This window comes from Tyto alba, unplaced genomic scaffold, assembly GCF_018691265.1.
Source record: "Tyto alba isolate M040663 unplaced genomic scaffold, T.alba_DEE_v4.0 Super-Scaffold_14, whole genome shotgun sequence".
NCBI lineage: Eukaryota > Metazoa > Chordata > Aves > Strigiformes > Tytonidae > Tyto > Tyto alba.
The window spans coordinates 51,446,089-51,458,123 of NW_024881276.1; the positions used below are offsets into that span (position 1 = coordinate 51,446,089).

The window sequence follows — 12,035 nt, forward strand, 5'->3', positions numbered from 1 at the left end:
CATGGTTCAGTGTAGTGATCTATCCTACCCTGGGGAACATGAGAGCACATCATGATTCTGTTGAGTGCACCTCACTTGAGAGAACATGAATACTGCCAATCAACACATTTAACATGAGCTGAGTGATCTTCAGACAGGAAGTAATTAGATGTTAAAACAAGATTCAAGATCAATAAGATGTAGTAATAGAAATAATAACAAACTAACAAGGAGTCCATTGCTTTTTATTCTCTTTTTTTTGTTTTGATCTGTGAAATAACTGTACACCAAACTTCATCAGTAGGGAGAAGGAGGAAGAAGATGAAACCCCCATGTGTAAACTGATTTTTCTGTAGCATACCAACTTCTACAGATTTCTTGTGAAACTTTCAATTTGTTTTTCAGGTCTGTTTTGACATCTGATAGAAAAACTGGTCAGTGTTGGCCCTGGTTGGTCCACTTCTGTCAGTAGTACACTTCCAGAAACTGGTCAGCCTCTGATGGTTACTGTTTTACCAGTTAAAATTCATCCCTCAATTTCAGTGATTCTGGAATGCACGCAGCCCATGGAAGGGGATGTGGTTTAGTCATATGAAGTGTGGCATCTGTGGTGTTAATTTTAGCAGTTATTTTCCTTTAAAAATGTGCAGCTAAATAGTAGTGAAGAATGCTATTTTTCTGCCTTGCCTTGTGCTGCTTTTTGGGTCAGGCTGCACCTTCAAGAAGAAGGGGAGAAGAGCGCTCTTGTGGAGATGGACTGGGTCCTCTCAGCTAGGGAAACTAATGCTGTGTGGAGGGAAGTAAATAGTAAGCAAGGAGCTTACAGAAGGGGTAGAAGATAGTTACGTTAAGAAGAGCATTGAACAGACCCTGTAGCTAGAGATCCGAGGAAAGGAAGAGAAAGATTATCTTAATCCTTTATTGAATGTGAGGGGAAACACAGTGGAAAAGGCTGAGGTACTTAATGCCTTCTTTGCCTCTGTCTTTAATAGTAAGACCAGTTGTTCTTGGGGTACCTAGCTCCCTGAGCTGTACATCAGGAACAGCAAGCAGAGTGAAGCCCTCATAATCCAAGGGGAAAAGGGTAGCAACTGGGGTATATACCTAAGAGTATACACCACTCAGGCATACACAGGTCTGTAGGGCTGGATGGGATCCACCCAAGGGTACTGAGGGAGCTGGTGGAACTGCTCACCAAGCCACTTTCAATCATTTATCAGCAGTCCTGGCTAAGTGAGGGTGTCCCAGTTGACTGGAGGTTACAAAAGGTGACACCCATCTACAAGAAGGGCCGGAAGGAGGATCTGGAGAACTACAGGCCTGTCAGTCTGACCTCAGTGCCAGGAAAGGTTGTGGAGCAGCTCATCTGGAGTGCCATGACATGGCTTGTACAGGACAACCAGGTGATCAGGCCCACTCAGCATGGGTTTCTGAAAGGCAGGTCCTGCTTGACTGACCTGATCTCCTTCTATGTCAAGGTGACACACTTAATAGATGAGAGAAAGGCTGTGGATGTTGTCTACCTAGACTTTAGTAAAGCCTTTGACACTGTTTCCCTCAGCGTTCTCCTGTAGAAACTGGCTGCTCATGGCTTGGGGAGGTGTACTCTTTGCTGGGAAACAAACTGGCTGATTGACTGGGCCCAAAAAGTGGTGGTGACTAGAGTTAAATCCAGTTGGCAGCTGGTCACAAGTGGTGTTCTTCAGGACTCAGTATTGGGCCCAGTTCTGTTTAATATCTTTACCAATTCTGTGGTTGAGGGGGTTGAGTACACCCTCAATAAGTCTGCTGACGACACCAATTTGGGCAAAAATGTTGATGTGCTGGAGGGTAGGAAGGGTCCACAGAAGGATCTGGACAGGCTGGATCGGTGGACTGAGTCCAACTGTGTGAGATTCAGCAAGGCCAAGTGCCAGGTCTTATACTTGGGTCACAACAATCCAAAACAGCCTGGCGGAAAAGGACCTGGGGCTGTTGATTGACAGCTGGCTGAACATGAGCCAGCAGTGTGCCCAGGTGGACAAGAAAGCCAACAGCATCCTGGCTTGTGTCAGAAATAGTGTGGCCAGCGGGACTAGGGAAGCGATTGTCCCCATGTACTCCATACTGGTGAGGCTGCACCTCAAATACTCTGTTCAGTTTTGGGCCCCTCACTACAAGACAGACACTGAGGTGCTGGAGCATATTGAAAGAAGGGCAACAAAGCTGGTGAAGGGTCTAGAGCACAGGTCTTCTGAGGAGCAGCTGAGGGAACTGGGGTTGTTTAGCCTGGAGGAAAGGAGGCTGAGGGGAGACCTTATTGCTCTCTGCAACTACCTGAGAGGAGGTTGTAGTGAGGTGGGTGTTGGTCTCTTCTCCCAAGTAACAAGCGAGAGGACAAGAGTAAATGGCCTCAAGTTGCACCAAGGGAGGTTTAAATTGGATATCAGGAAAAATTTCTTCGCTGAAAGGGTTGTCAAGCCCTGGAACAGGCTGCTTGGGGAAGTCATTGAGTCACCATCTCTGGAGGTATTTAAAATAAGTGTAGATGTGGCAGTTAGAATACATGGTTTAGTTGTGGACTTGGCAGTATTAGGTTTACAGTTGGACTTGATGATCTTAAAGGTCTTTTCCAACCCCAATGATTCTATGATTATATGATTTTTTTCCTAAACACTGCAGGGACTCTGCAGTATTTGTTGCCATCCAGGCCATCACTGAAAGGATCCTGTACTTAAAAGTGAACTAGAGGAAAAAGGCCTGCCCTATCAAGACAGGGTTGGGAGGGCAAGGATTGAATTTTTTAAATTTTAAATTAATCTCCTTTTTGTTTTCTTCTGTTCTGCCTTATTCTCTATTTTTAAAAATACATGATTCCTGTTTATGTTCTGCTAGAACTGGCTTTGAGTTTAAAAGCTCTCTTGGTGGTCTTGATATGCTTGCTGTGAAGAAAAGCTGTAAGGGTCCTGCCTCAAAGCTGTTGCTGTCTTGGTATCCCATTTAGACTTTCTGTTTTTAGAAGCTTCACTGAGAGTTTTTAAGCTTAAATAAAATTAAGACCCATTGTCACTATAATTGACTACTTATGAATAAAACACTGTATCTATCTAATTGGAATGAAATCAGTTGAATTCAGTCTTGAATTAGAGTCTTCAAATTAATGTGAAATATAACTGAGAGATATATAGAAACAATTGTGTGTAAAAAGAAAAAAAAGTGAAATTATTATAAATTTAAAATCCAGTTTTGTGTTTGAATAAGAATTTTAATACAGAAATCCAATTATCATATTTGAATCAAGTGCTGTAAGTCTTGCTTTCTTCTTAGACTTGAATATTCAGTGGAGATGAGGAAAGCATCCTTTTATTTATGCTCAGCTCTCCAAAGTTAGGTTAGAGTTTTGCATACTACATAGTTTTAACAGGTCTAGTTCACTGCCAGTCAGAGGTAATAATCCTAAACTTTGTTGGCATGGAATGCTTCTTACGAAGCATCTTTATGTGGCACGTTAGTGGGGTTTCAAGTCTGGATGTTCTTCCTGATTTCTGCTACTTGGAGCCTTGTCAATATTCTGAGTTACACACCTGCAGCAGTTTCATATACTGAAAATAAAAGAAGTTAGGATATCTCCCAGGTAAGGAAGCAACCACCACCGCTTCCCCTGTGATGGTAATGTACTGCTGAAAATGTCAGAGTTGAGTTTTCTAGAAGGCTTGCAGTCTTCTGGAACCTGGCAGAGTTGCCTTTGGAAAACTGACTGTTTCCTGGCTGAGTGCTTTTACTTGATCAGTCTTTAGATAAAGGAAGGGTCTCATCGGGGGCACGTGTTTTCCATCAGTTTTACTGGTATGCCTCTTTCTATAAAGAGAAGAGATGTAAAGTGTTTGGCTTAGGTCTTTACGTTCAGTATGCACAAATTGGAGATTGTGGCCTCTCGGCAACTCTAGTCATTAGAATTACTCTCTCTCTCAGGAAAAAAAAAAAAAAAAAAAAGAGACAAGACTGGGGTCATACTAGAGAGATCAGTATGTACTTGTCTAAAGAAACTTCGAATATCAGTCTTCAATTACTGAGAGAGACAGAAAGGAAGAAAGGAAGGGAGTTAGAGTGAGAGAGAGAAAGAAAGAAAAAGAAGTTCAGTATCGCTCTACCTTGTTATTTAATGACAGGTCGTACATCTCTCATTGGTTTTCTCAGGGTTTAGCTCCTGAAGTAAGATGATTTTCTGCAAATCTCTGGTTTCTCTTTCTGTAAAGTTAATTTCAGCCCTCACGATTGGAGAGATACTGAAAATCTCTTGGGAATAAAAATTTGTATTTTGAGAATGAGAAACAGTAACCCAAAATGTACTCTTCTAGTACTAGTGTCATAAGTTTGGGGAAAAGTTTGGGTTGTTTTTTGTTTTTTTTTTTTTTTTTCAAGCATTGACATTCACCAGTTCTGAAAATATGATAAACCTAATAGTGACAAGGGAATATTAAAAATGTAAGTAACAAGGAAGGAAAAGCCAATCCTCCCTCACCCACCAAGAGAAGACAAAACACCTTCTTGTAGCCTAAAAATTGATTATTCTGTTATGAAGTCATTCTCTGTTGTTGTAAGTTGAATTTTTGTAGATAGATACACAAGATGTGTCTTGCTTTATATGCTATTCCCCTAGAAAATGTAAAAATAAACATTTTTAAAAAGTTTGGTAATTTTGAGTAAAGTATATATGCTAGTTAACTGTCTTGGTGTAATTCCAACTAGAAAATTATATTTCCAGCCTAAAATAGGAAGAAAAAAAAAAAAGAGTTGTAGAATTTTGATTTTGATCTAGTTACTATTTATCCTCTACCCTAATTTTGCATCATGATTAACTTAATGCTAAAAATTAGTATTTTTTACTAACAAGCAAAAAAAAAAAAAATCAAACTTGAAAGTTTTTCATCTATGGGTACTATAGATGGCTAATTCTATTGTAACTCTTGCATTTAAGGGAAAAAATACTTGCATTTTTTCCAGCTACTTCATGCACTTTTCTACTACTGCAATTGTAGAAGATGTTGCAGCTAATGATATTACTAAACTAATGGGAAAACAGACATATTGGAAACTACCATTTTACATCAGTTTTAGTTTACTTTTTAAAATACACTTAATTTACAGGAGACTCCACCTTTAAACAACTGTCCAGTTGCTTGCAACTGGCAAATTAAACAGCCTTATATTGGTATATTGTCACATTCTGTAACTGAATATATGATTACAAGATAATACTTTCTCATCTTCTCTTTTTTCACTCTTTCCTCAGTGAAAAGGCAGAATCTGAAAGTTCAGATCAATGCAACAGATGACACCGTTTGCATGAGGTATCTTCGACCAAGTCAAAACACCAAACTGGAAGGTTTTGTCCTGGGTTATGGAAGCAACTTCCTTTCTAATCAGTACATTCCTTTACCTTCGGAAGGAAAAACCTACATAACAGAACTTGGTAAGGCATATTTGCTTTGCATGCTACTGTTGTCATGAATTGTGGGAAGATAATGAGAATATGAACCTTTGTGTTTCTTAACTTTTGTTTTTATTGGGTGGCTGCTCAGGGTTTCTTTGAGTTTGTTTAAGGTTGTCTTGAAGAATTTCAGATGAAAGTGTAATTAGGAGATCCTTCAAGGAGAAGAAATAGTTTTTGCTTGGAAAATTTGCTGCTGGTATTTGTTTTGAGGATTTTCATTGTGCTAATTGTACTGTATGAATCACATCACAGATCCAAATGGGATGATTTGCCTAAAGTTGTTTTTATAAAGTAGAATTCAAGGAAGATGTACATGTTTTTAATGAATAGTATAAGAAACAGTGAAACAATTTTGAGAACTGTGTGGTGGATTCCCTTTGCTAGAAGTGTTCATATAAAAATGATGCCTTTTCTGGCAGGGGCCTATTCCAGTTCTACATGTTATAGAATAACCTATAACTTCTATGTCAGAAGTTACAGATGGAATTCCATGAGCTGTTTTATGGAAGAGATTAAGCTGCATCAAGAATGTTATATCCTGTTGCCTGGGATAGAGAAAGAAAGGAATTTGGTTGTCCCTTTGATTTAGGCTTATGTCAGTGTAGGCATGATAGCAAAATAGTAGAACTGGATTAGTTAGAATTGTCTGCTAAATGATTAAAACATTCACTTATCAGAATTTGACCTTTTAAGAAATCTGTTCAGTTGCTGAAGATTTTCCTGTTGCTTTCTTGAATCTTTTCTATTCTGAAATGAATCTTTTACCCTCATTACTGTAGTGCCAGAGATCTTGGTGTAAAACAAGGAGGAAGAAAGGATGCATAAGTATGGAAGTGGCAATTGCCATCTTTTTGATGTGGTCAGTTAAGATAATTCTGGGAGTCTGGTCCAGTCTGAAAACTGCAGAATAAAAAAGAAAAATTAAGATATTAGACATGGAATAATTAAGATATTAGAGGCTTGCATTAGATCACTGTGGCAAAGGTTGACTTTTTCCTTCTTGTGAGTTGGTACGCCCGGGATCTCTATTACTGATCCAGTGTTTGAGTTCATAACTATCACTTCAGCTCTGTCTGATTTATCTGATTTAACTCCTGTGTAACTTTTTGAATCAGTTCACTAAGAATGGTGTACAAGATTTTCTGTAGAATACTGTGAATTGGGCATAATTAATATCTGCATAGCTGTATCACAGGAGGAATGAGGATTAATATTTTCTGATTACTCTGAGATCCTTGGAAAGAGGAGAAAACACTGTATATAACATCATGTGTAGATCATTTACACTTCCTATATAATAGCAGCTTTAATACCTAGTGCTTTGTGAAACTGTATGAAAACAGAAAGCTGAACATCACCTGGAACATTTGGGATTTTGGTACTCTGTAACTTCAACATTAATAGGTGGAAACTGTAGACACCTTTCTTTAGTTCTGCAGTGCATCAGAGTGCTAGCCACATGCATATTCATCAAAGCTTACTGTTAAGCAACCAAAATCTTGCAGCAGTGAACACAGATGAGAAACCCCACAACACATACAGCCTGTAATGAAATGAACGCTTTTTCTCTGGTGTATATGGAGAGAGAAAAGTGCAAGTGTTGGAGAATACTTTCCTTTTCCTTCTTAATTATCTTAAAGGAGAATAACTTCAAAATCTTAACTCACTCATGCTAATATAAGTTGTCAATCAGTTTCCTAGTGACAATGAATTTATGATTGTGACTTCTGAGTGTCCAGTAACTAAAAATACAATGTGCAACATAATACAGATACAAAGACTAGCATTTTCAACTTCAAGAAAATGTCATCTTTGAAAGGACATCAATAAAGGAAGGTAACAGCAATGTGTACTTAAAGTCGCAAGCATTTATTTAAGGCAATTAACAGTACATTTATTGGAGCTATTTCTTTTAGTTAAGAGACTTAGGGTTAGATTATATGCTTTGTGGACTTTATTGGGAATTTGGAAGCAGAGAGTATATCATCCTTCCCTTTTCATCAATATTAAACACCATATCAGACTGCAGTTTTGACTGCACTTTCCAAGTGTGTACAGAACACAAACTAAAGCAAGAAACACCAGTTGTGCTTTTGTCTCTATTTTAGAGTGCCTTGTGTGGCAGAGGTGAAGAGAAGACAGTGGTGATTGCTATCACCCCCCACAGTTTCAGGTACCTGCTGCTGTCACAAACTGGAGGAAGTGCAGGATGGTTCTTAGTTTTAGGAACAGTGGTTAGGTTTTATTCTAGCAGTCAGAGAACTCAGCTCAACACACACTTTATGTGGATGTTAGAAAAAATAAGGTGTGGTAGAGGGACAATAAAAATACTCTCAAGATACTTTCCAAAGATACAAAACGCCTAGACCCTATTGCTAAAAAATCTTGAATTATGTTTGTACTCCTAGTACATCTCATATGTGATGCAGCTGGCCTAGTCAGCTGTCTTCATATTAAAACAATATAATTTTAAAATTTCACACTAAAAGTTTCCTATTCCATGTTCTAGCTATTCTAGTGATTCAAGCGTCACTGAACACTTTGCAGAAGGTCTTCAGTGGGTTCCACACGTATTTCCATAATCAGAACAACTAGGTTTACACAAAAATAATCAGAACAACTAGGTTTATACAAAAATACTCACATTCACCCTGAGAACTCCTCCATGGTTCTCTCATGCTTTGGCTTATCTGACTTTTACAGAAGGCAGGTGAACTTTACAGGCTGCCTTGAACAGTTGTTGGTTATGGCTTTTACTGAACAGGATGTGGAGGGAGTGATTCCCAAATCTGAAAAAAAATTATAGCCTATTTAGACCGAGACTATTACAATTTAGTGCTTCCTCCTCTCCTGTCAGTTTTAGTGGTTCACTAAAACTTTAGAAAGAGAATACCTTTCCCAATCAGTTTAGGGACTTTGATCACAACGTTAAATTGGTTTAGTAGCTGAAATGCAAAGATTAAAAATGGAGATTTAAGGGCATTTGTTAGTTACTAAAGGGTATGCTTTCTGAATGGATTAAGGAACATTGCTTTAGAATAGAATCTCCTGAGAGAGTGACTAGATCGAAGAGAATGAAATCACTGTATCTAGACAAAAGTGGATCTTGTCCTAGTAGTATTAAAATGTTAATTAAATTGATTATTTAATTAGAATTGTCTATTCTGTGAAGATTTGTAAGTGAAAATGGTACAGATGTGCAATCAACTGTAGACTGTACTCAAAGAAAAAAGTTATTTCATTAATTCAGTAGATAGGCCAATGTAAGAAAACATGCAGACTTTGCATATAAGTCATGATTCCCTCCGTATAAAGCATCAATCCTTTAAAATGTTCTTTGTCCTTTCTAACAAACAGTATAGGTCTACACAGCAGAATTAAATACCTTGCAGACATTTCCTTGATTTAGCTCTCCATGTCTGATTTTGTTAATGGAGCAGCATAATTGCTATTCTGTTGGGAATAATTGTCCTCAGTTGGAAGTGGAGTATGGGGAATGAAGCAATGGCTAACTTATTTTTTTAACAGATCCCACAATATACAAAATAATATATATAAGACCCATGACTTCCATATTTCTAACCCTGTCACTGTTGATTAGGATGAAATTTATTGTCAAGTTTTCTGCTGGATCACACACCTCTTAGGTACCTGTTAACAATAAATCTGAACTCAGCAGATTTATTAATTTATGAATTTATATGTGTATAGGTGCTTATATTTTAAAAGAAATTTATAAGGACATGTTCTTCCCTAGGGTTTCCAGGAGATTCGTATGGCTTAGTAGAAAGTGTGACATCCACCTACATTTCATCTGTTAAAATATTAAGTACCTCACTGCACTGTAGTGATTCTTATCTTAAAATATTTGGTTTTCCTTTCTTTTGCAACTAAAATAATAATCAAGCCAGCAATTTCATAACATTATACATGAATTATTCATGAACTATCTGCAGAAGGCATGTGCAAAGAGAAGAGGGTTCTGCTGGATTTCCTGATGAGCTCATGCTGTCAACAAATGCTTGAGCAGCTACGTACATTGCTGGATAGATGAATTTGAATCACAGTGAAGGGCGAATGACAGTGATGAGGCATCATCAAAGTTTGCTTCAAAGAAGCATGGCGCTCTATCAGAATACAAGATGTGTTCTGTGCTGTGTACTTTGTGAGTTTACATGACGGTAAGCAATGTTGTTATTGGTCATGGAAGCTATTCAGACTGTGTCAAAATATAGCAAAATGTAAATTCAGCTAGACTATTAGATAAGGAGAATAGGTCCATCCAAAAGTTCTGAGCTTGACTTAAACCTTGATCTAAATCTGTTGAGTCTGCATGACTTGAAAAGAAAGATTATTTGGAAAATTTGTGCTAGTTTTTTCTAAAAAAACAAGTTTTTCTTGACATTTAAAAGCTAAAACAAGGTGACTGAATGCTTCTGTCTAATATTTTTGAGAAGTGGGAGGAAAGAGTGTAAGAATATGTATTGAACACATATGCCTGTGTCTACTGTATGTATTGAATGCTATATATACAAATACTATTGCTTTACAAACACTAGTGCCTCAGGTGTGTGACTAGTTTTCCCTTCTGCTTCAAAAATTATTTGGTTAGGTGTACGTGCCCCTGCAGGAGTGTTGTGCTTTGGTTCAGAGAGGCATTACTTTATTCAGCTGTGGATATTTAAACTTGAAAGAGCAATTCCAAAATTGTAGTGATGCCTCTCAACTGAATTGCCAAAACAACCCATGTTTGAGGAATTATAACACCAAGAATTAGTCATGGATTTCTTGCCTAGCACTTTACCAGTACATCTGGGCATTTTCCTGTAGAACTTTGTGGCTAAAGCATTGAAGGCAGTCACTATTTGGACTTTATTTCTGATCTGTATTTTCAAGGGGTTTATAAAGAAATGGTCATGTGCCAGCTGAAAGGAGCTCTTAGCCATGACATTTGTCATTTCAGCCATAATAAAGGGGGCCAGGCAGTAACAGATTCAAACAAGTGGATTTATTATGTTGGTCTTATAGTAACATCCCTTCAAGTATGTGTTAAGCAACAAGGAACAGCTAAGATTTTCATAGAAAATTTGCAAATGCATTTAAAATTGAACTTGTTAAAGTTTTCATGTTTCTGTAGGGATCCTTCCATTTTTAAGATTCTGGATTCTTACAAGATGAGAGACAGCCAGATCTGTATCTTGCATCTGTACCATATATATCTCTGTTATATACTGATGTATGATGAATTGATTTCTGGGGGCAGGTGCCGGATTTGTGGATCTGTGTCCAGATATTTAAACATTGACTTTAATTATATAAATATCATTTTCTTACTAAATGCAATTCATACAAAATAAGAAATACTTGGCTGTAAACAAGATTGTCTATACTCTGTGATTTGATTTGCTTTTACTTGAGGTGATTGTCCTGGGATTGAGTGAGTGGTAGGGCTTTTTGGTAGCAGGGGAGGGGGCTATAGGGATGGCCCCCTGTGAGAAGCTTCTCGAAGCTCCCCCAGCTCCAAGTCAGCTCCACCTCTGCACCAAAACTGAGCCAATCGGCTGCACCTCTGTGATAACGTATTTTAAAAGGGACGTGGTGAGGAGGAGACAGACTTGCAAGGAGGAGTTACTGCAGCTGGGTGAACACCAAGGTCAGTGGAGGAATGGAGGAAGAAAGGAGGGCGGGGGCGGTATGCCGGAGCAGAGAGACCACCCTGTATCCTGTGGTGAGATGGCAGAGCACCCCCCCACCCCGCCACCCATGGGGGCTTACGGTGGAGCAGACACTGATTTATGGCCTGTGTTTTTCACATGGATGATCAAGGTGTCTGTGCCCAAAGAAGGCCGGGGTCTTGTGGGAAAAGGTAAACCCACTGCTGTAATTCAGCACTGGGAGGATTGCAGCATGTGGGGGTGTCCCACACCAGAGCAGCTCGGGAAGGGTCGCAGCTTGTGGGAGGGACTCCAGTTGGAGAAAGTTGGTGTCCCACACTGGAGCAGTGTAAGGGAACGCTGCGGCCCGTGGGAGGGACTCATGTCAGAGAGGGTTTGTGGAGGACTGTCTCCTGTGAGAGGGGGACCACGTTGGGCAGGGGGAACAAGTTCCAGAGGGTCCCCCCACTGAAGATGGAAGAAGCAGCAGCACTGACTGCACCCGCCATTCCCTGCCCCTGCGCTGCTGTGGGGAGGAGGTAGAGATATCGGGAGCAGAGCTGAGCCCGGGAAGAAGGGAGGGGTGGGGGGAAGGTGTTCTCAAGATGTGGTAATGCTTCTCTCTGTCCTACTCTGTTAAGTGTTATTAGTGTCTGTAATAAATGTATGTTGTTTTTTTCTTCCCATAACGAGTCTGCCTTTTGCCTGTGACCATAATGGATGATTTGCCCCTCCCGGTTCTGTCTCAAATCCCAAGCCTGGCTCATTTGTCCCTTCTCATCACTGGAAGAGAAGGGAGGAATGAGCAGCTGTGTGGTGTTTGGCTGCCAACCAGGGTCAAACCACAACCGTCATAATTTTATTTCAGAAATGTACTTCTCTTTAAATGTATTCCAGTGTAAATAGTTGATATATTCTGTGAATCATAA

At 39.2% G+C, this 12,035-nt stretch overlaps 1 protein-coding gene across 1 annotated transcript in view; it reads left to right on the forward strand.

Moving 5' to 3' along the window:
- LOC104356765 (ABI family member 3 binding protein) overlaps positions 1–12,035 on the forward strand; it is a 167,546-nt gene that overhangs the window by 20,877 nt on the left and 134,634 nt on the right. The window contains exon 2 of the mRNA XM_042788519.1: positions 5,252–5,431. Within this exon, the coding sequence (XP_042644453.1) occupies positions 5,252–5,431 (180 nt within the window). The remainder of the gene's footprint in view (positions 1–5,251; positions 5,432–12,035) is intronic.